The following is a 24920-nucleotide window of genomic DNA, read 5'->3' as shown; positions in this document are numbered from 1 at the left end:
CCCATTGCAGAAGTACCACTGACTTCAGTGGTGAGGGATAATTGTTTTTTAAGTGTCCTTTTGTGTCTCTGATTGATGTTTCTAGAAACTACCATTTACATTTTTTTTAATATTTTCTTTCTATTCCTCTGCTAGTCTCTGCTTATACTTTTTACATACAATGCAACCTTCTAACTTCTTATGTACTTGTTTAAATTGTCATTTAATCTGACTCTCTACTCTCAAAGTACCGAAAAAGAGAGTTTACACAAACTGATTTTTAGCGACAAGACTGTGTCGACACAGCCTTGTTGCTAAAAGCTGAGTGGTGTAAACAAGCCCCTCACTCAGTACAGTTTCTTCTACAGAGATATTGCTTATCCATTAGAATAAAGCCCAGTGATTTCTGAAAAGCCCCAATGCCCATCAAACAAAATTATGCAGTTTTGAAGGAAAATATATTGCACTCTTATATTTACAGTTTTCGAAAACTCTTCAGTGTAAATATTTATATACTATACCTCATCAAATTCCTCAGTCATTTTCCTGATGATTTCTGCATTTTGCATGTTCCTGAACATTTCAATTCTTACAGTACCTGTGATGTAATGAATGAACAATTACAATTAGCCCACTTTACTTCTATACATCATTCATAATATCAGTCCATTTTAAAGTTTTTCCACTGCTATGCAATTTGAAATTGGTTTGAAAGCTTATCTAGCAGTAATGTTAGCAGGAATACTCTTAACAAGACATTATGGAACCTGACATCAAGAGAGGGAGAATCCCAGACAGTTGTAAGGCTCCGAAGTGCCCTCCCCCTGAGCCATTACTGATGGCATTTTGTAAAGTTAGTGGTGTTATTTCTTCAATGAGAAGTTAATTAATATCCCATAATATGCTTGCTTGTGGTTGTTCATATAGAAGTTAACAATTTCCAAAACATTTTTCAAGAATTGCTTATACATCAGTTGTTCTGTGAAACACTATCGGACTGGTAGCTAGAATATCACCCATCTTTTTATTTGTACAACCAATATATATGATATGGAAGTCATTGAAAAAAATAAATATATAAGGAACTCCACATGCCTTTTTTCAATTAGTTTTCAGAGTAGAAAATGTTAAGTTTTATGGTAAAACCAAATGAATATTATCTTTCTGATTCAGTGTTGTGACAAAGCTCTGTCCTTGCCTCTGTGGGTCCCGCGTTTCCTGGCGGATTTCTCTAGCCTCAGAGGCTCACTGTGACCCTCCACGTAACCCTTCTTTCTCTAGAGACAAGGGTCACAGTCTACTGAGCCATTTTCATCATAAGCCAGCAAGGGAGGTGAGGAGAAGTTATCCTTCCTTGCACAGTCTCTGTTGTCTCCCAGTCTCAGTGATTCATCAGGGGCAAAGGTGGAGAGGGAGCCCAGGCCCACCCTCTACTCCGAGCTCCAGCCAAGGGACCCTAATAGTATCAGCTATGGTAGCTAACCTTTTAGAAACATGACATGTACAATTCCCTGGCTTACTTCCCCCACAGCAGCCCTCACTTCCTCAAGCTCCACTTCACCCTTACCTCAGGGCCTCCTTCCTTGTGCCTGATATGGTGTGTACTACTCAGCCTATCCAACAGCACAACTTCTTCCCACAGCTCCTGACATGCACTCCCACCTGACTAACTGGGAGGCTTTTAACTAGTTTCAGCCAGCCCCTGATTAGCTTCAGGTGTTCCAATCAAGCTAGCCTGATCCCTGCCTTCTGGAAAGTTCTTAATTGGCCCCAGGTGTCTTAATTGACCTGGAGCAGCTGCCATTTCACTTATCCTGGTACCAGGGATCTGTTTAGCCTGGAGCTAATATATCTATCTCCTGCTACTCTTCCATAGCCATCTGGCCTTGCCCCATTGCATATTCCCCCCCCCCCTCCGCTCAACACCATAGAGTTGGACAACTTGGGACGCCAGGCAGTATGCTCATGACAGATCATCAGTGTTGTCATGGTGGCATCCAGCCCTGTGCTGTATGCGGAACTGGAATGGTTGGAGGGATAAGAACCATCTGGTGACTCTTGCATTCTTTTCCTTATTCCGCTGCATCCACTGCAGGGGTGCATGGTCTGTCACAAGAGTAAATCGCTGGCCTAACAGGTAATAACGCAGTGTCTCCATAGCCCATTTGACAGCAAGGCATTCTCTCTCGACTACTGCATATTTCTGCTCTCTTGGGAGAAGCTTTCTGCTTAGGTAGAGGATTGGGTGTTCCTCTTCTCCCACCATTTGTGACAGAACTGCTCCCAACCCCACCTCGGAAGCATCTGTTTGTAAAACAAATTCCCTGTTAAAGTCCGGGGCTATGAGTACGGGGTCATTACAGAGGGCCGTCCGAAGGTCTGTAAATGCCCCCTATGCTGCGTCGGTCCACTTTACCATGTCTGGACCTCAGGCCTTCACAAGGTCCGTTAGGGGACTTGCCCTAGTGGTGAAGTGGGGAATAAACCATCAGTAGTAGCCTACCACGCCTAGGAACGCACGGACCTGCTTCTTTCGGGTTGGCCAGGGCCAGTTTTGAATTGCCTCTAGCTTATTCGTTTGGGGCTTCACTATGTCCCTTCCCACAATATATCCCAGGTACCTAGCCTCTGCTAGTCCTATGGCACATTTAGCGGGATTAGCAGTGAAGCCAGCCCACCTTAAGATGCGCAGTACTGCCTCAACTTTCTCCAAGTCGGTTCCCCAGTCTGGTATATGGATGATGATATCATCTAGGTATGCAGCTGCATAACTAGTATGGGGGCGCAGCAGCTTATCCATGAGGCGCTGGAATGTGGCTGGCGCCCCATGTAGCCCAAAAGGGAGGACAGTGTATTGGAATAGCCTATTCGGGGTGAAGAATGCTCTTTTCTTTAGCTTCTTTGGTCAGAGGAATCTGCCAGTACCCTTTTGTCAGATCCAGTGTAGTCAAGAATCAGGCACTACTCAGTCGGTTAACCAGTTCGTCGATGTGTGGTATGGGGTATGCATCGAACTGGGATATTTCATTCAGTCGGCGAAAGTCATTACAGAATCTCATGGTACTGTCAGGTTTAGGCACTAGAACAATTGGAGTGGACCACTGACTGTAAGATTCTTCAATAACCCTTAATTCTAACATTTTCTTTACTTCGGCATTGATTTCCTCTCTTTGGCTGCTGGGATTCGGTAGGGTCTCAATGTTACCTTGGCTCCGGGGATTGTGCGGATATGGTGATAAATCTCAGTCGTCCGCCCTGGTTTTCTAGAGACCACATCTCTGTTGCGATTAATCATGTCGGCTGCCTCGATCTTTTGGATCGGCGTCAAGTCGGATGATATCCTCACTTGCTTGTATAAGTTATCCTCCTGGGGAAGGGTCTCCTGCATGACTAAGCATGTCTCTCGATCGTGCCAAGGTTTTAGAAGATTGATGTGGTAAATTTGCTCCGATTTCTGGCGGCCTGGCTGCCACACCTTATAGTTCACCTCTCCCAAGGCTTCGATTATTTCATAGGGTCCCTGCCACTGGGTCAACAGTTTACTTTCTGCTGTGGGCACCAGTACTATCACCCGATCCCCTGTTTAGAACCGTCAAAGCTTCGCTTGGTGGTTATAATGGGTTTGTCGGGTCTCCTGTGCTCTCTCCAAGTGTTCCCGTACAATGGGCGTACCTCAGGCTATCTGATCTCTCATCTGCAGTACATGCTCAACTATGTTCCTTCCGGGATTTGGCTCCTCTTCCCAGGTTTCTCTAGCTATATCCAATATGCCTCAAGGGTGGCGCCCATATAGTAGTTCGAATGGAGAAAAACCCGTGGAGGCTTGCGGAACCTCCCGGATGGCGAACATGAGGTAAGCCAATAGGGTATCCCAATCTTTCCCATCCCGGCTCACCACTTTCCTGATCATGACCTTGAGGGTCCTATTGAACCTTTCTACAAGGCCATCTGTTTGCGGGTGGTATACAGAGGTCCGTAGGGCTTGTACATGGAGCAATGAACAGAAATCTTTCATCAACTTGGACATGAAAGGTGTCCCTTGATCAGTCAATATCTCCTTGGGTAGCCCAACCCGGGCAAAGATCTGTACTAGCTCCTTAGCTATTGTTGTGGAAGCTGTGTTTCGCAGGAGAACAGCTTCCGGGTACCGGGTTGCATAGTCCAGTACAACAAGCATATGTTGGTGGCCCCAAGCTGTCTTCTCTAGGGGCCCTACTAGATCCATGGCTATCCGTTCAAAAGGAACCTCTATTATTGGAAGAGGTACCAAAGGAGCCCGCAAGTGCGGGCAAGGGCTATGTAACTGACACTCCAGACAAGAGGTGCAGTATTGCCGGACATCTTCATGTACTCCTGGCCAGAAGAACCTCTGCAGGATCCGTGCCTGGATTTTCTCTACCCCTAGGTATCCTCCAAACAGGTGACTGTGGGCGAGACTCAATATGGCTTTTTGATGTTTTCCTGGCACCAGAAGTTGCTGTATCTCTTGCTCCTGCATTTGCACCACACGGTACAGGATACTTTCTTCACTATAAAGTAAGGTCCGGAACCCTGGACCTTCCCATCCACGGGTAGCCCATCAATCTTGGCCACCTCTTTCCTGCCATTATCATATCTGGGGTCCTCTGCCTGGTCCCGCCCAAAAGTCTCTCTCCCGGGACTAACCTGCCCAAGCTCCCAGGGGCCGGCTTCTGCTTCTTCCAATGGCTCGCCGCTGTCATGGCTGGGGGCAGCTTCTGGCTCACCTTCTGTGGTGGAAGTTTCTCTGTTGGCTGCTCGTGTCCATCTGTCTACTAGGGAGGTCTTCTGGCCCTGGGTCAGGATCCGGGTTCCCAAGGCCTTCGCGGCCTTCCTCTCCTTTTTTGTCTTGCAAGTCTTTCGGGGGGCTGAGAACAGACCCTGAGAAATCTCAGCGAACATCAGGGGTTGACATTCCCCTGATGACGAGTGGCTGTCCTCAGGGTCCCCAACTCCCTCCAGCCTCTCCTGGGGGGAGTAAATTATCAAACCCTAGATAGTCCTTCCCAATGACTACAGGATATGGGAGTTTAGGAACTATGCCCACAGTCAACTCAATGGGGTTTCCCTGAACCTCCTTCTCCACTGGGATGGTGGGGTAATGGCTCACGGCCCCATGCACACACATCACTGCTACGCGTTTGGCTTGTAGCAGCTGACTATTTTTTACCAGCTTACCCGATATGAGGGTGATAGCACTCCCGGAGTCCACAAGCATGGTAGTCTCTGCTCCATTTATCCTCACTGGCCCGGTGTAATTATGCAGGGCTAATGCGACCCCCGCGAGGTGGATAAAGGAGCATGGGACCTCCCAATCCCCCCAAGTTACATTGCATAAGTTCCTCAGTGCTGGGACACTGTGCTGCTATGTGTCCCCACTCCGCACATGCATAACATCTATAATTGCTTTTAATCACTCCCCTATCCCGGGGGTTAGGGGGTTTAGTCCCAGGCTCCCCCCACTCAAGCCAATCCCTTCCTTCTGGGATCCCCACTGGTTTTCAGCCCCCCCCACTTCTTCCACCTAGGACTCCACAGGGGTTTGGCTGTCCAACCTTCCAGGGTTGGGGTCGGCTGCTTGCTTCGAAAGGGGCCTTCCTTGGGTAGTCGGGTCAGTCCCCTGGCTGTCATCCGTCTTTCTACCAGTGTTATCATCTCGTCATACGTGGACGGATCGTTCTGGCCTACCCATTTGCAGACATCTGGCGGCAGCCCCTGCATGTAATGGTCTATGACCAGGGTTTCCAAAATCTCCTCTGGCCTGCACACCTCAGGCTGTAACCACTTCTGTGCAAGGTGTATGAGGTCAAATATCTGGGACCTCAGGGGTTGGTTCTCCTGGTATTTCCACTCATGGAACCTCTGGGACCTTACCGCTGCCGTTACCCGTGCTTGTGCTAGAATCTCTGCCTTCAGACGGGTATACTCAGTGGCATCTGTGGCAGGCAAGTCAAAGTAGGCCTTCTGGGCCTCTCCACACAAAAAGGGGCAAGGATGATGGCCCACTGCTCCTGGGGCCATGCCTCACACTGAGCAGTCCTTTCGAATGAGAGGAGATATGCCTCAACGTCATCTCTTGACGTCATCTTTGGCAGACTACCAGTGGCCCTCAGTGTTTGCGTCCCGTCGGACCCCTGGTCCTGGGTGGTGAGGATCTTCAGCTGGTCCACCACCTCTCTCAAGAGAGCACGATCTTGGGTCACCTGGCTCATCAATAATTGATTGGTTTCCTGCTGTAGCCACATAGACTCCTGTTGTGCCATTGCCTGAACCCAGGTGGCCTCCTGCTGGGCTGCCGTGGCTTGTACCAGAGCTCTTACCACCTCCTCCATTGTGGTACAAAGCAAACAAACATAAACCAAAACAAAAAAAAATCCAAACCCCCCAGTGCACTTTTTTCTTTAAAAAAACCCTCTTTCTTCCGCCACGCTGTGAACAAAATCCCACTGCTAACACCAGTTGTGACAAAGCTCTGTCCTTGCCACCGTGGGTCCCACGTTTCCTGGCGGATTTCTCTAGCCTCAGAGGCTCACTGTGACCCTCCCGTAACCCTTCTTTCTCTAGAGACGAGTCACAATCTACTGAGCCATTTTCATCATAAGCCAGCAAGGGAAGTGAGGAGAAGTTATCCTTCCTTGCACAGTCTCTGTTGTCTCCCAGTCTCAGTGATTAATCAGAGGCAAAGGTGGGGGGGAGCCCAGGCCCACCCTCTACTCTGAGCTCCAGCCAAGGGACCCTAATAGTATCAGCTATGGTAGCTGACCTTTTAGAAACATGACATGTACAATTCCCTGGCTTACTTCCCCCACAGCAGCCCTCACTTCCTCAAGCTCCACTTCACCCTTACCTCAGGGCCTCCTTCCTTGTACCTGATATGGTGTGTACTACTCAGCCTCTCCAACAGCACAACTTCTTCCCACAACTCCTGACATGCACTCCCACCTGACTAACTGGGAGGCTTTTAACTAGTTTCAGCCAGCCCGATTGGCTTCAGGTGTCCAAATCAACCTAGCCTGATCCCTGCCTTCTGGAAAGTTCTTAATTGGCCCCAGGTGTCTTAATTGACCTGGAGCAGCTGCCATTTCACTTATCCTGGTACCAGGCATTTGTTTAGCTTGGAGCGAATCTCTCTCTCTCCGACTACTCTCCCATAGCCTTCTAGCTTGGAGGGAGGTGGGAAGCTGCTACTCCTGCTGCTAGGCCCTAAGCTCTCCCTGCTGCTCCAGCTGCTCCCCTGGCTGGGCCAGACATCCCCTTCCCCGTTCTCTGCTACCTGGTTGCTGAACCCCCCACTCTCGGGTGCTACTACCCCACTCCCCAGAGAGGAGGAGTGAGGGACCCCAGCCACTGCTGTTGTGGACACCACCACCTGAGAGGGGTCCTTTCTGCCTGCCTGGACCACCATCCGGAATTCCTGGAGCTGTTGCTACTGCGGAGTCTGCTGCCTGGAGCTGCTGAAGCCCGAGGAGGAGAAGAAGAGGACCATCTGCCAGTGGGGGAGCACCTAGAGACTTTGCAGACCACCGTGGAGGGGGCCCTAAGACTAAGTAACTTTCAAACTGTGCTCTTGTGGTGTGGGTCTTGACTGTGTTTGTAGGGACACAGGGGTGTGGCGTGGAGCTGCCCCCTGATCCATCTGTGTGTTCCCCCAACCCCCACCACTACTACCACCACTGCTGTCCCCTCCACCACCCCCACTGGCTGTATACCATTTGCCTCAGCTCCAGTCTCTGGACTCAGCTGCTTGCTTGGCTTGCCACGCCCTATTTCCACCCTTTGGGTCAGAAGCAGCAGCTAGCCTAAAAAAACTTGTGCAAGTGCACGTGGGTGCACGTGCCCCCCCCGGACTGCCCACCCCACAGCTTTGCCCTTTACTACCTGACCCATTTGCCACTTGCAGCTTTTGCCCCCCGTATGCCCCAGCCCATGCTTACTACCTTCAGTTTGTTTGCCTGCCCTGCCCATTTCCTCCTGCAGCCTCTGTTTGTTTGCCCTGCCCCAGCCCCTTGGTTTCCCTGTCCTACCTCCAGCCTGCTTAGCCCCTTGCTCCGTGGGCCCATGCCCCCTCCCATGCGCTTGTGCAACTCCCCATTTTACTTTCAACCCTTTTCACTGCACCCCCGATGTTGTTGTATCCCCCCCCCCCAGTACAGCCAGAGGAGCCGGAATTCCACCCTGTGTCGGTGACTGACCCTTAACCCCTGATTGCCCCCCGTCCAGCCCACCCCTTTTGGCGCCCTCCTCCCCTGCCTGCAGCCTAGCAGGGAGGAGTGGTCGACCTGCTTCCCCTTATCCTCCTTCTTCTGGTATCTCCCCTTCCCTCCCTGCTCACGATGCTGGGGGATGAGACGGGTGGGGCCCCCTGAGTAGCCCCAGCTAAAAAACATGTCATCTGCCTACTGGCAGAAGATGGCACCCCCCTCACGGATCTGGTGGAGATGTGCGGGAGGGCGAGAGCCTTCTACGCAAGCCTTTTCTCCCCGGATCCGACCGATCCTAACGCTTGCAGAGTGCTCTGGGAGGAGCTCCCGACAGTCAGCGCGGGCGACCGAGACTGGCTAGAGCTGCCTCTCACTCTGGCTGAGTTCTCGGAAGCCCTCCGTCGCATGCCCAACAATAAATCTCCGGGCATGGACGGGCTGACCGTGGAGTTCTACCGCGTGTTCTGGGACGTCCTCGGCCCAGACCTAGTCACCGTCTGGGCCGAGTCTTTGCAGAGCGGGGTCCTCCCTCTTTTGTGCAGGCAAGCCGTGCTCGCCTTATTGCCGAAGAAGGGGGACCTCCGCGATTTATGAAACTGGCGTCCCATCTCGCTCCTCAGCACGGACTACAAAGTCGTGGCAAAAGCCATCTCGCTGCGGCTAGGGTCCGTGCTGGCGGACGTGGTCCACCCAGACCAGACCTACACCATCCCGGACCACAGCATCTTCGACAACCTATATCTGGTCCGGGACCTTTTGGAACTCGGGTGTAGGGATGGTCTGTCGTTCGCCCTCCTGTCCTTAGATCAGGAGAAGGCGTTCGACAGGGTGGATCACAGGTATCTCCTCAGCACTCTGCAAGCGTTCAGCTTTGGACCCCAGTTTGTGGGTTTTCTCCGGGCGCTGTACGCCTCCGCAGAGTGTCTGGTCAGGCTCAACTGGACCCTGACCGAACCGGTCAGCTTCAGGCGAGGAGTATGGCAGGGGTGCCCCCTCTCGGGCCAGCTGTATGCTCTGGCGATAGAGCCCTTCCTCTGCCTCCTCCGAAGGAGGTTGACAGGGTTGGTGCTGCGGGAGCCAGAGCTGCGGCTGGTCCTGTCGGCGTACGCTGATGACGTGCTCCTCGTGGTCCAGGACCCGGGTGACTTGGCGCGGGTGGAGGCTTGCCAGGCCATCTATTCAGCAGCCTCCTCCGCGCGGGTCAACTGGGTCAAGAGCTCTGGCTTGATGGTAGGGGACTGGCGGCAGGCGAGCTCCCTCCCACCTGCGCTTCAGGCCATCCAGTGAAGCACGGGTCCGCTGCTCTATCTTGGCGTTTACCTTTCTGCCACGCATCCCTCTCCGCCGGAGAACTGGCAGAATTTAGAGGGCGGGGTGATAGAGCGGCTCCGGAAATGGACAGGACTACTCCGGTGCCTCTCCCTTCGAGGGAGAGCACTGGTGCTTAATCAACTAGTCCTGTCCATGCTCTGGTACCGGCTCAACACCCTGGTCCTGGCCCCGGGTTTCCTGGCCAACCTTCGGACATCGATTCTGGAGTTCTTTTGGTCAGGACTGCACTGGGTCCCTGCAGGGGTTCTCCATCTACCTCTGGAGGAGGGAGGGCAGGGCCTGAAATGTCTGCTTACTCAGGTCCATGTCTTCCGCCTCCAGGCCCTGCAGAAGCTCCTTTATTGTGCAGGTAGTCTGGCGTGGAGCATACTGACGCATGCCTTCCTGCGCCGCTTCCGAGGGCTCCGATACGATCGGAAGCTCCTTTATCTCCATCCGAGAGGTCTTCCGTGAGACCTCTCAGGGCTGCTGGTCTTCTACCAGGACCTCCTCCAGACCTGGAGACTCTTTTCAATGATCAGGTCCGTGGCGGCCACCGAGGGGGCAGATCCCCTTGTGGAGCCCCTGCTACACAACCCCCAGCTTCGTGTGCTGGTGGCGGAGTCCCGCTTGGTGCGCCAGAGGTTGGTCCTGGCAGAGGTCACAAGAGTCAGAGACCTCCTGGAGACTGGGGAGACTGGCTGGATCCCCTGATGCTCGCTCAGTGCATGGGGCTTTCTAGACTTTGTACTCCCCAGCGCATACTTCAGGAGGTGAAGGCCGCTTTGCCGCCCGCTGCTCAGGTTTATCTCGCCCGGGTCCTGCACGAGGGCATGCCCCACCCACTCCCTACCCCAGGCCCACCGGACCTTTTAATTGGACCCCTGCCCCGTGGACCCAACCGACCCCTTCACCCCTTCACTGGAAGCCGGCTGCACGAGATGCAGCCGGTCTGCTTTCAAAACGCGCCAAGAAAACATCTATACATGCTCGTGCTCCACACTCTTCATGCCCTCACCCTCGTGTCCCGTCCCGATACAAAATGGCGGAACCTTCTGCCACCTTTGGAGGGTGAGGAGTCCTGGTGGGCCAGCCTATATTCCACCTTAGTCCTGAGACCCGCCGGGGATGTCAGTTGGCGGCTCCTTCATGGAGCCGTGAGCACGGGCGTGTACTTGGCGTGGTTCACCTCAATCCCAGACACTTGCCCCTTTTGCGGCGTGAGGGATACCCTGGCACATATATACTTGGAGTGTGCCATGCTGCAGCCCCTAATTGGCTCCTCACCAATATTTCATTACGTTTTTGGTTGCACTTCTCCCCTCACCTTCTTATTTATGCACTCCCTATCCGTGGCCCCACAAAATCACGGGATCTCCTGGTCAACCTCCTCCTGGCCCTAGCTAAAATGGCCATCTATAAAACCAGAGTGAGGAGGTTGGCCGATGGAGTCTCCTGTGACTGTGGGGCCTATTTCCAATCCTCGGTCCATTCACGCATCCGGGCAGAGTTCCTCTGGGCGGCATCCTCTGACTCCCTTGACGCCTTTGAGGAGCAGCGGGCACTGTCCGGGGTTCTCTGCTCGGTGTCCCTGTCCGGTTCCCTTCGTTTGACCCTTTGACCACACTCCTTTCCCTGTTATTTCTTTAGTTGTCCCCCGGAATTTTTTGGGTATCTAGGTCCTGTGGATCTCCCTTTTAGGCCGGGGGGGATCCTTTAGCGGTGGATGGGCTTCGCCCGCCCACTTCCCCGATCCCAATAAGACTACTCTTCCATAGCCATCTGGTCTTGCCCCGTCACAGTGTCCATCATCATATTAATCATCAAGATTACTTGTCAGAACTAAACAAAACTATGACTAAAACAAGCATGATGTAATACTTACATATTAAACTTGTTGATGAAAAATAAAATCAATATATGTGACTCAAATAACTTTACATCAATTTAGTGCAATTGACTGAGGGCCCACCACTAAAGTGGAGTGCACTCTGGGTTGGAACTCAGCAGCCTTTCTGTGCTTTGCATTCACTGCATGAAAACATTTTAACTGAAGAAATGAAGAAAAATATAAACAAACTATACAGGAATATTTATGGAGCCATATATCCTGCCCACATTCTATACATGTCATACCCACATTCCAAATTAGTTAACTACATTAGGAACAGCACCCTTACTTTTGCAAAAAGTTCCACCAGATCTGCAAAGTCCTCACTTTTACATCCACAAAATTCAAATAAAGAGATAGAAGCCTAGCTTCTGGGGGGAAAATGTTATTATAGTCCCAGACAAAAATCTGTTTAGACTTAAGGTTGAGAGCATGTATCAGTAATTTAAGGGTATAAAACGTTGCAGGGATGTTGAAATTATCCCCAGAACAAGAATTACAAACACAGGAAACCCAAAATATGGAAATACAGTTTCACATTAACTCTAGCTTTCCTGGATTTGTACTGCTTGTTTCTGAAATAATCACAACATCCCTGTAATATTTTATATCCTGAGATTACCGATATGCACTCAATCTTAATACAGTTTTTTAGTCCAGTTTTTAATTCCTTTCATTTAAGAAATTATTAAAACTCTCATGTATGAACACTAAACAAGAATCCCAAAATGCTACCTTGAGATACTTCTAATAATTTGAAGAAATGTAATATCAACGTTAGATCATTTTTTATATTTTAATTCTTCTATTTTAACTTTCTTACTTGTGATACACAAATAATTTCTTGTGCTTTGTTTTTATATTTTTAGCTATTTCCTCTTTGAAATCCATTTTAACCCTCCTAAATTTTCTCCTACTTTAATTCATGCTCCTCTTACTGGCTTCACTAGGGTTAATTTTCCAAAGTTTGAAGAAACTCCAGGCAATTCAAATAACCTCTTGAATCTTGCTATTTAGTCATGGTGGGTTTCTCTTACCCTCCTGTTTCCCTTTTTGTTCAGAGCTATTTATGCATTCTGAGACTCTATTACTGTAATCTTAAAGTAGCATCCAGGCCATATCTAAGGATTTTACTTTCTTTGCCTTTTACTTTGCCTCCCTCATTTTACTGAACTTTCCCTTTTCAAAGTTCAGCATCACTTTTAGTTTTAGCTATCTTTCCTCCCCAATGGGATGTTGAACTTAATTAAATTGTGGTTACTATTACTTAATGGCTCAGTTACTGTTACTTTTGAACCAACTCCTGCATGTTATTTAAGTCCAAGTCAAGAATAGCCTCTCCTTGTGTGCGCTCTAGAACGAGCTGTTACTAGAAGCACTTGCTGAAAGCATTGAAAAATTGTTTCTCTAAACAATCCATATGCAAATAGTTGCAGTCCCCAAGTACTAACATTTTGTTAGACTTTGGTGCCTCGATCTCTCTTACTACATTGTGAACTCAGGATATGCTACAATGCAGTTGGCAGGTGTGATTCCCCAGCACAGGTAGAGACACACACACTACCTCTAGCTGAGCTAATGTACTAAAAATAGCAATGTAGATGTTGTGGCCTGGGAGGTAGCTCAGGCTAGCACCCAAGCTCAGACCCAGGGGGTTAGGCAGGCATAGGCAGCTAGCCCAAGCTGTTGCTTGTGCCACAACATCTACCCAGCTATTTTTTAGTGCTCAAGCTGAGCAAATGCAAATCTGTCTACTCATGCTGGGAATGAGACCTCCCAGCTGCAGTGTAGACACCCTCAATATCCATTTTGTGAGCTAGAGGCTGGCAGTATAACCCTACTGCCAAGAATATTTGTATTTTTACAATTTGGAATTTGTATTCACACAGATTCAACTATGTGATTCACTCCACTCAGAATTATATCACACTATGTTCTATGGAATCCTATCAATGACCCTCCCCCACCTCTTTAGCCTAGTCTGTCCTTCCCATATACTTCCAGTGTCCCACTTCTGTGTCCCAAAATGATTTTTGTCATTCCACCACATTTCTGTAATGCCAATTATATCAAGGACCTCTTCTATTGCCCTACATTCCAATTCATCACCCTCTCCTCCCCCTGATATCTGCTATCTTTACACCCGGCAGGCAAGCAAGTGAAAGTTACCTTACAATCACTATACACATAGCTGTTTATATTCCTGATGATCAAACTCCCTATCAACGCAGCCTAGCTTTTGTGTCCCAACTGTAATCCCATCTCCTGGAGCAACCTTCTCACTATGCAAAGAATTATCAGCTTCCTCTATCTCAATGAGAAGGTAGGCCTCATCTAAGGGGGTGTGCCTCTGCAAGCCTCCTTGGTGCCTTTCCATCATGAGACTACCTTTCTCAAAAAGAAAATCAGGGGAGTCAGTTCTGAGGTAGTCCTGCTCCACAATGTCCCCATATGCGGTCTCTACAAACAGTTCCATTTCTTTCTGCTCATTCATTTCAACACCTCTGGCTCAGGATGGGCTCGGAGGGCCATGAAAAAAATTTCATTATAAAGAACTGAGGGATAATTCAGGGCACAATGTACCCGCTTTGAAGACTTCCAAGCTCTGATATCTCTGATTCATTAAGTGCAGCTGCACCAAGACAGTATAAGAATAAGGCACTGCCTCATTTACTAACTTTGTTCAAAGCAGTCATGCTTCGTAGATACTTGCTTCAGAGGTTTAGTTCAATCGGAAACTTTGCAGCTGTACCTGACAAAGATGGTGTGCATGGTGGTAACCTCATTTTGAGCCATCAGAGCAACAAGGGATCTGCTTTGTGAAGTAACTGTTGTACAAAAGTCATACAGCAACAGTTCAGTGTCTCAACTATTAAGCTTCAAGCAGACAGAGTCAATGGCACAATCAATGAAGCAAAGAACAGCTTACTGCTTGACTTGATATCCACATAACATTTTCATTAAAAAACTAGAATGATATAAAATTAACATAGCACATATTAAATGTGTTTCTAGTGGGGTTCCACAGGGATAAGTTCTTGCTTCTATGCTAATTTAACATATTTATTAATGACCTGGAAAAAATATAAGATCATTGCTGATAAAGTATGCAGATGACACAAAAACTGGGGGAGTAATAAATATTGAAGAGGACAAGTCACTGACACAGAACAATCTGGATTACTTGTAAATTGGGTGCAAGCAAACAATATTTTAATACAGAATCATGGAAATGTAGGGTTGGAAGGGATCTTGAGAAGTCATCAAGTCCAGCCCCCAGTGCTGAGGCAGGAAGAAGTAAATCTAGACCATCCCTGACTTCGACATAAGTATATGTCTAGTCTGTTCTTAAAATCCTCCAATGATGGGGATTCCACAACCTTCCTTGAAAGCCTTTTCCAGAGCTTAACTACCCTTCTAATTAGAAAGTTTTCCCCAACATTTTACCTAAATCTCCCTTGGTGCAGATTAAGACCATTACTTCTTCTCTACCTTCAGCGGACATGGAGTACAACTGATCACCATCCTCTTTATAACTAACAGATTGAACTTCTTAAATCTATCACTGTAAGGCAAGTTCTCCAAACCTCAAATCATTAATATAACTCTTTTCTGAATGCTTATCAACATTTTAACATAATTTTTTAGGTGTGGACATCAGAACTGAACTCAGTATTCCAGTAATGGTATACGCAGAGGTAATACCACCTTTTTACTCTTACCCTCCTCAGCAGAATTGTAATGGGAACCATCTGACCATAAACTATATATCATGACCTCTAACTCCTATTCAATCACTGGTTTCAGAGTAGCAGCCGTGTTAGTCTGTATTCGCAAAAAGAAAAGGAGTACTTGTGGCACCTCAGAGACTAACAAATTTATTTGAGCATAAGTTTTCGTAAACTACAGCTCACTTCATCGGATTCATCAATCACTGTTTCCAGAATACAGTCCCCTATTCTGGAAATGTGACCTATGTTCTTTATTCCTATATTTATGAATTTTTGCCTTTGGCAGTATTAAAATGTATATTGTTTGCTTCAACCCAGTTACCACAAAGCAATCTAGAACCCTCTGTATCAGTGACCTGTCTATGTCATTTACCACTCCACCAATATTTCTGCCATCTGCAAGATTTACTAGCAATGGGTTTATATATAATTCTAAAGCATTCATAAAAATACTGAATAGCATTGGGCCAAGAACAGATCCCTACTGACCCCACCAGAAAAACCCTCACTTGATGAGGATTACCTATTAACAATTACTTTTTGAGATACATCAGTTATGAAGATTTCAATCCAAAAGATTTGGAATTTGTGACAAGCGGGATATTTTGTGGTGATCTCAGTTGGATTTAAAGAATAAAGGAAAAAATGCCATTTCTTGGTTACAAAGGAATGAGAACAAAACTATCATTGCCCAGTTAATTAATGGGAGGAATAGAAGGAAGAGAATAAAATGCAGTCAAATCTTGATGAGGTTGCCAGAGAGCCTGATCAAAGGGCCAGACTTTCAAAATTGCACATGATAAACTAGATATTTGTGCCGTTATTGGGCTTTGTGAACACGATGATGTAGCCTTTACACTTATGAAAATCTGGCCTACTATGTGCAGCAGAAACAAGATGACAGACTTGTACATACACAGTCAGCTTCATACTCCTTTTAGAGTTTCAGAGCAGTGAAGCCCATAAAAAGGAATAAAACCTTGGAAGAAACTCTGGGACACAGTCAGAGGGAAACTTTCATGTATTCAAGCCTACCAGTTTTTTAGGGTAGTGTTCTAAGTTACTGGCAAAAAAATTAAAATAAACTGCTAACTGTTCATATTAACTGGAACAGTCACTAGAGAGCCAGAAACTAGACACTTGTGGAGCTACCAAGATGCAGTTAGGTGTTTGGAAGTGGAGTTCCACGGAGAAACAAAATGCAATGCAGGTTTGCATAATTAGATATGACCAGTGAAGAGGCTGCATCTCTATAAAGTGGAAGCAGAGTCTTAAGGGACATAATTTAAACAGCATGGAGATCCAAGTGCTGCAAGACTGAGAGAATAGACTAGGAGAAAGCAGGGAATTCTGAGTGCCATCACACAGATGCTTTGAGAGGATCTGAGAATAAAGCTATTAATGATTATTTAGAAACAGAAGAGAGGCAGAGGCCTGAACTGAGGGGCTGAGGGAAATAGTGGAGACTATAGATCTGATCTCTTATTTTCTGTACTTAACAGAAAAATCTCAGACTGCCAGATGATCTTTAGCGTCCATCAGAACAACTTACATGGAAGCTGAGGCTTCATAAATTGTGGCTAGAAATAAGATTTTTTTTAAGACAGTGTAATTAACCACTAGAACAATTTACCAAGAGATATGATGCATTTTCCATCACTTAAAATCTTTATATCAGGATTGGATGTTTTTCTAGAAATACACTTTAGCTCAACCAGAAGTTCTAGGCTTGACAAAGGAATAACTAGTGAAAATACAATGTAGTCATATTAGGTGAACATAATGGTCTCCGCCTTAGAAGAATCTAAGATTTTTCAAAGCACAATAGTGTTTAATTTAATTCAACACTGCTACACTGTTTTGTGACTACCTTAAACTACAAGTCTTTTCAACACATTTCATCAAAAACATGTGAAAGAAACAATAATCATTATTATTGCTTATGGACAGCACCCTGCTCAAAATAAGTTTTCAGACTACAGAAAAATAACTTTTAAAATCAGCGCAGATTATTTTGGAAGGTTACAATGTAAAGGTTTGATTATTTGTAATGAAACAGTACAATAATTCTTTATTTAGTGCCAACAATTCATTTGGCACTATACAATATGCCAAAATACAGTCCCTGCCCCAGAGATTTAAAGAGGCAGTTTTTCAAAGGCACAAAGATCTGACAGGCACCTGACTACAGCTAAAAATCTCTCTCACAATCTAAAAACAAATCAGTTCTCATAATGATTATATAAAAGCTATTAATAACAGCTATATCACTCAATCTGTAATAATCTAAAGACGCCTAAACAAAATCCAGTCACAAAATGACTTTTTATAAAACTTTTTATTCATTTTCACAAATGGAAATATTTGTATAGTACAAAGAGAAAAAAACAAACAAACAATTTATGAAGTACCTACCTAGAACCAATCATGATTATAATTCTGTCTGATATGTATTGCTTTCAGAGTTTCTTCACAGCTGGTAAGATCTTCCTTTGCACTATTTATACAAATACACTTTTTTCTGTTAATTAGCAGGACTTTATTTCCCACATGGCTGAAGACTTCAATAGTGCCCATTTTCTTCTGTTTCATGTCCAGCCTGCTTTATCAATATTCAAAGCATTTTAGTTTTTTTTTAAATAATTCCTTGCTTTGAATGTTAGTTAATGTACTCATCCAAGACTTTTGAGACAACAGAAATACAAACAATGGATCAATAGGCAGAAAACCTTCTGGTTACCAACTGTATTTGTTTCTCCATCATAGACTAGTAGTATGCAATCCTTGTGCAAGTCCACCATGTAAAGAAAAAAAAAGTTCTTGCTCACTATAGTCACTCCCTAGAGACAGTGCTGCCAGTTTCATAAATCAATGTAAGATTTATCTGAGAGAGATGCCATTATTACAGAATATCAAAGCAATTTTTTCTTATTGCTTCAGATTCAGGAAGATAGTCCTCTACTTCAGTACCAGGCAAACTTGTTGAAACAATAATAAAGAACAGAGTTATCAGACACATAGATGAACCACGATATGTTGTGGAAGAGTCAACATGGCTTTTGTAAAGGGAAATCTTTCCCTGAGGATGTCAACAAACATGTGGTTAAGGGTGATCCAGTGGATGTAATGTACTTGGACTTTCAGAAAGTCTTTGACAAGGCCCCTCACCAAAGGCTCTTAAGCAAAGTAATCAGTCATGGGATAAGAGGGAAGGTTCTCTCACGGATCAGTAACCGGCTAAAAGATAGGAAACAAAGGGAAGGAATAAATGGTCAATATTCACAGCAGAGAGAGGTAAATAGCAGGGTGCCCCCCACCCCCAGGTTCTGTATTGTGACCAATGCTATTCAACATATTCATAACTGATCTAGAAAAAAGGGTAAAATAGTCAAGTGGCAAAGTTTTCAGACAATACAAAAATCACTCAAGATAGTTAAGTGCAAAGCTAACTGTTAAGAGTTACAAAGGGGTCTCACAACATGGGGTGTCTGGGCAACAAAATGGCAGAAGAAATTCAATATTGATAAATGCAAAGTAATGCACATTGGAAAACATAATCCCAACTATACATACGAGATGATGGGGTCTAAATTAGCTGTTATCATTAAAGAAAGAGATCTTGGAATCATTGTGTATAGCTCTCCAAAAACATCTACTCAACATGCAGAGGCAGTCAAAAATGCCAACAGAATGTTAGGAACCATTAGGAAAGGGATAGACAATAAGACAGAAATATCATAATGCAACTATATAAACCATGGTTTGCCCACACCTTGAATACTGCATGCATTTCTGGTTGCCCCATCTCAACAAAATATATTAGAATTGGAAAGGCAGAGAGAAGAGCAACAAAAATGATAAGGGGTATAGAATAGCTTCCATACGAAAACAGATTAAAAAGAATGGGACAGTTCATCTTAGGAAAAAGGATTTAGGACTAAGGGGGGTGTGGTGGGGCGGTGCCCCACCACCAGGCCAGATTGAGCTACAGCAGGCCAGAGCGACTGCGCAGACAGGCAGCCAATCAGGGAGGGCCTGTGGGGAACCAATCAGGGCTGAGCAAGAGGCAGCCAATCAGGGCCAGGCTAGGCCCTATATAAAGGCTGCCCAGGTAAGAAGCAGGTAGTCTTTCCCAGGCCTTTAGAGGGTGAAGGTCTGTCTCCTGTGTGAGGAGACTAGCACCAGGGACAATGCAGTACTGGGCAGGCGGCGGCGAGCAGAAGGGAACTCCAGCCTGGTACCTGCCAGGCTGCAAGCCCTGAGGAAAGGGCCTAGCTGGTGAAAAGGGGCTGAAGGGGAAATGGCCCAGGGAGAGAGATGGACAAAGGGAGAGAAGGAGGGCAGGCAGGAAGGCTGCCACCAAAGGGTGCCTGGGTCCTCACCCTTGCATTTACACCTGGCTGTTAGAAGTGGTCATAGCAGACTGCACCCAAACCCTGACAAAAGGGGTAAAACTTTGGGGGTGTGGTTGGCTGCTGGGGTGATATGGAAAGACTGCTGTTAACTGCCCCACCCTGGAAGGGGGTGAGCGTGGACTAGGGGGCACTGCTGGAGGGCAGTGTCCTGAAGAGGATGCCATGAGAAGGGAGCAACACAGGTCCAGATGCCAACAGAGGGTGAGAGCTGGATGGGACACTACCATTGGAGCGTGTTCCACATGGACTGAGCTAATTCCCAGAGGTACCAACAAGAGGTGCTGTGGTGGTGAGTCCTAACCCTGTCACAAGGGGATATGACAGAGGTCTATAAAATCGTGAATGGTGAGGGAAAAGTGAATAAGGAAGCATTGTATACTCCTTCACATGACACAAGAATCAGGGATCGCCCAATGAAATTAAGAGGCAGCAGGTTTAAAATAAGCATAAGGAAGAACATCTTCATACAATGCACAGTCAAGCTGTGGAACTCATTGCCAGGAGGTGTTGTGAAGGCCAAAAGTATAACTGGGTTAAAAAAGAATTAGATAAATTCATGGAGGATAGCTCCATCAATGACTTAGCAAAGATGGTCAGGGATGCAACCCTATGCTCTGAGTGTCCCTAAACCTCTTACTGCCAGGAGCTAGGACTGGATGACGGGATGGATCACTCACTAATTGCCCTTTTCCGATCATTCTCTCAGAAGCATCTGGCAGCAGCCACTGTAGGAAGATAAGATTGACCCAGTATAGCCATTCTTATGTTCTTACTCCAAAAATGAACTCCTTTTAGATTTCTCGCTCTGTGCCCCTTTTTATTTTTCACATGCCTTTCCAGAAGTGAATGCCCTTTGCTCTCTAGCTTCTCCTTTGTATTCTTTTTAGGATGCTATTTATGGCATTCTGTCTAGGGGCACGTGCATGAAATAGAGAGCGCTGAAATTTTTTTCCCAATCATCAAATTCTTTTCTCTCATATAAGGTGTTTGTGGTTTTTTTGTTCTAACACCTGCTTCTTACCATAGTTCAAAGTTTTCTAGTGTCTTATCCAAATTAAAATACAACTTGTCTTTTAATAGTCTTTGGGAAGGGAAAGGAAGAGCGTGTGAGAAGAACTTTCTGCCAGGTCTGTAGCACTGTTAGTAAATGGGACCATTTTCTATTCCATCCCCAACACTCACTCTCTATCAGTCACCCAACTTCCTTCACATGCAATACAAACTGCAAAATCCTCCCCATCCCTCACTGCATCTGTCATCCCCAAATGAGTGACAGAGTGGAAAGAAGCTCTTAATAGCTGGTCACTTTGCCCCATTTCCTTTTAAGGGCTCTCCCTCAGTCTCCAATTATCAGAGAATCTTCTTTTGCAGCTTGTCTATTTACTCGCCTGGATGGGAGACGGAAGGGGCCAGGCTGGTAAATACACAAGCTGACAGAAGGGGCCAGTGCAGACAGTCTCTCTGAGACTGTCTGCACTACTAAAAAGTTGGGGATTTTACAGTGAGATAACTAACGTTCAATAATCAAGACAAAGAAACTATAGGTTTCTGTGAGGTAGCTAGGCAAGATTATCACTGGTTCTTGAAGAGCTTTTGTGTTTTTTAATTTTCAAATCACCGCCACACTTTCCCATCTTCTTTTGCTCAAAAGTTTCAGTGTTACCAGTTTATTCTTAATGTATCCATATATACTCGTTCATTAGCCCATTTGTTTATAAGCTGACCCCTCCCCACCAAGATGAATAGGTAAAAATAGTAAAAACTGTATGACCCTTTCATAAGCGCACCCTGTATTTCAAGGGTTGGCAAACTTTGACTCCTGGCCCATCAGGATAAGCTGCTGGCAGGTTGAGATGTTTTGTTTACCTCGAGGGTCTGCAGGCACGGAGCCCCTCAGCTCCCTGTGGCCACGGTTCACCATTCCCAAGTCAATGACTTCATCAAGTTTAAAATCATCAAATTTTGATGAAGACCTGTTTATAAGTTGACCCCTGCTCTTTGATGGGTCACTTTTTTACCAAAAATATTCAGCTTATGAATGAGTGTATACGGTACTTTCTTTCCTGCTGCTTCCTAAAGATTGTAGCTACAATGAGTAGTTTCTATATATTTTATAACCTACTTTGCTCTACTATAGATTTTTTTTTCTCTCTCCCAGTGTGCCCAACTTCATGAAATCATTAAGAGGCAGGTTTAGGCCATGGGAAGCACATCCTATTGCAATATGTGGGTATTTGTCCATTATGATGTCCCAGGCTGCTTTCATATTACTGGCATTGTCAGGCAGCAGAGCCAATTTTTTTCCACTAGCAACCTTCGAGTATTTCACATACTTCACTACTAATAAATTCTGAAGTATATCTATCTGTTCTCTCCTGCTCTAATGCTTGTGTGTGGTGGGGGGGGAACTGGTTGAGGTGTAATTATCACAAAGATTATGATTCCTTCCCCCATACACTTGTCCACCCATCTGGAAGTACTGACAAAATGCTTCAGTGACTTTTTTTATGCACAGTTTGAATCGCATTCATATTCTTTGAGCAAGTCTCTTCTGCAGCTGGAATGTCTGCTGGATAAAAGGTATGATGGTTTTAATAGTTTAAATGCTGCCTGCCAGTAACTCATTTCAGTGACTGATGATGGACTACTGGAAGCATATATTGCTCTTGGGAGGGCTTGGTCAATTTTTTTGTTGATATTCAGGTGTTATGTCTACAAAGGAAGTCCATTGTTGGGAGTCTTTTGGATATAGTTGGCTGAGATGCCTGTTTTCCTGATGAGCTGAAATTAAGTGTACAACACTTCCTTCTGTTTCTTTGATATCACCAGCTAGACTTCTGGATTGAGACCATGTGCTGCTACTGCAACCACTTCCAGTGCCATTTACCTCACTTCTTATTCTTGACCTTTATTTCCACTCATGGAGGATTTTTTTTAATGTCTGCAGGACATTTCATACATGTAAGGCTGTGTCTGATAATACTGGTAACATCTGGTAATTCATTTGGCAGTATTTGCACAATACAAGTCTTGTTTTGTTTTTTAATCTGAATGACTTTTCAGTGTGGGAATACTTCCATATGTTAGAAGATGGATGCACCATTTTTTCCTGGGGGAGAGACCTCCTCCGTGTTGGGTATGGTTGGTTCCTCCAGTAGATCTCAGGATCAAGACTCTCCAGCAGGGTCCATTCCAGCCCCTTAAGATTTCCCTTCAAGACCCTACAAGCATAAGCCTCTTGCTATCTGCCCCAATAACTCTACACAAACAGGCAAGCAGCAGAACATTTGTTTCTCAGCAGGACAGACCACTTCCCCTCAGCGGGAGGTTGTAACTGTCTGAGATGAGTGGGCTTCTCACTGGGGCTAGTCAAGAGAACAGCTGCTTCTCCCCTCTTGCTCGCATTGTCTCCACATTAAACTCCAGGTCCAGGGCAGAAGACACCAGACGCAGGCAAGTAGCAATCCATAAGAAAAGGCCCTGTACTCATTCCTGTTCTTTAGTAAACATGGAAGCACCCTCTACTGACTGGGGACTGTAATAATATGCCCTGGAGAATTACATTGCTATATACAGTGTATATATAGGCCTACAGTATACAGGAATTTTAATTGCCTAATACTACATTTGAAATGGCTATTAGAAAGCATTTTGAAAGACTAAAGAGCAGCAGCAGTAATTGTCATTTTAAACATTAATCTAAAAATTTTGCTGTTCATTCTGAGAGAATATTTCCCATGGGTTTTTTTTAACCAACATTCTAATTTTTCCATTCCAGGCCTTGAGAGAAAAAACAAGAAGCTTCTGGGATTTTTCCAGACTCTCACCTCTGCCTGGGGCTAGGAGATTGCAACTGTTTCTTTGGAAGTGGACCTTGCTAATGTGATCCATATCTTTGCCACCTTTATAGTGGATTACTGCAATGCATTCTATTGGGGCTACATCCTCAATCAGTCCAGTTATTTGGGCTCGTGCAGAATGCAGCAGCCTACTGATTACGCAGAGATTCTCAGTGGCAGCACATGATGATCATGCTCCCTGATCTATCAGCTTCTCATTGAATTTATGATGGGATTATTACAGCCATAAATGGCTTTAGGACCTTCATACTTGAGTCCTCTTCTCTCTGGGTCATATTACCACAGCTGCAATCAGCAGAAGTACTTAAGCTGGATCCCCTTGATTTCAAGCAGAGGAGGCTAGCATTCATGTTCCTTGTGAGGAGCCCTCTGGTCTGGAACAACTTCCTAAACTAGACTGAAATTGCTCTGATCAGCAGGGCATGCTAGAAGATGAATCTATTTCCCCATGCTGATGGGAGTTAGATGTGGTGGGGGGAGAGGGGTGCATTATATTCTGCTGGCTAGTTAGTTTTATTTATGGTTTTCATAATTTATGGCAGATGCACAGAAGCTATAACTAAATACAAATGTTGCTGCTCTACATCAATCCTTGACTTACCTCAGACTAGTAGACAGGGAAGAAATGCCTCATTGTCTAGTGAGTTATTTCAATCCCATGAGGAAGTTGGGTAATGTATTAACCTAGTTCCAAAGGTGAATCATCCTGAAAAGGGAAACTCTACCATACCCCAGCTCTAATATCCCAGTCACATGGTGGCTGAACTAAACCATAACTGCCAGTGCAGCCTGGACAAGATAGCTCCAATACTAAATTTCTTCATAAGCTGGCCCACTTTTGTTTTTAACATGGTTTTTCCCCCCCAATATCAGACCACTAAATTTCTTGTTAGTCATATGTTCCCATTGTACAAAACAAGATTCCATACAGCAAGCATTATACCTCCACTTACCACAAAGCTAGGAGGCAAAAGACAACCACAGGAGGAATATATAGCCAGGCTCCACCCTCTTTTCCCTCAGTCTTTCTGCTTCCCCTGCTGGAAGTACTGAGTCCTTGCTCAGTCCTGTTTTATTTCTAGCCGTTTCTCAGTAGTAGTAGTAGTAGTAGTAGTAGTAGTAAAGAAAAAGGGAAGATGAAAGAGACCCTTAAATCCTTTTCTCTCTTTAATTTTTTTTTAACTATAGACTCCCAATGGATCTTATAGGCTCCCAGACTACACATGAATAAGGTCTCTAACACCTACAATTCCTTTCCCCACGAGGCCAGTCCTTTCCATTTGTTGTGCTTGAATCATGGGAGTTGCTAAAGCTCTGACAGAGCTCAGCAGGGTTGGATGTGCTAGCCTCTTTCAGCTCTGAGGAACAACACTATGGTGCTTTTAGTTCTCTCCCTCCAATCTTTATTTATTTAAATGCTAAGAAGTAGCAGCTTTCATATGTCTTTGAAAAGTGATCTAAAGGACAAATCCAGTACTCTAAAAGTTTATCAACCTTAAAGTCACTAACTATCC

General features: G+C 45.7%; 1 protein-coding gene across 4 annotated transcripts in view; it reads right to left on the bottom strand.

The window, feature by feature from the left end:
* STAG1 (stromal antigen 1) overlaps nt 1–24920 on the bottom strand; it is a 379263-nt gene that overhangs the window by 214546 nt on the left and 139797 nt on the right. For all 4 annotated transcript variants that reach the window (XM_038415259.2, XM_038415257.2, XM_043492802.1 and 1 more), the window contains one exon: nt 501–577. In XM_038415259.2, the coding sequence (XP_038271187.1) occupies nt 501–577 (77 nt within the window). The remainder of the gene's footprint in view (nt 1–500; nt 578–24920) is intronic.

This window comes from Dermochelys coriacea, chromosome 9 (genome assembly GCF_009764565.3).
Source record: "Dermochelys coriacea isolate rDerCor1 chromosome 9, rDerCor1.pri.v4, whole genome shotgun sequence".
Lineage (NCBI taxonomy): Eukaryota > Metazoa > Chordata > Testudines > Dermochelyidae > Dermochelys > Dermochelys coriacea.
Note: the sequence above shows the minus strand (reverse complement) of the source record. Positions and strands in the feature narration are given on the sequence as shown.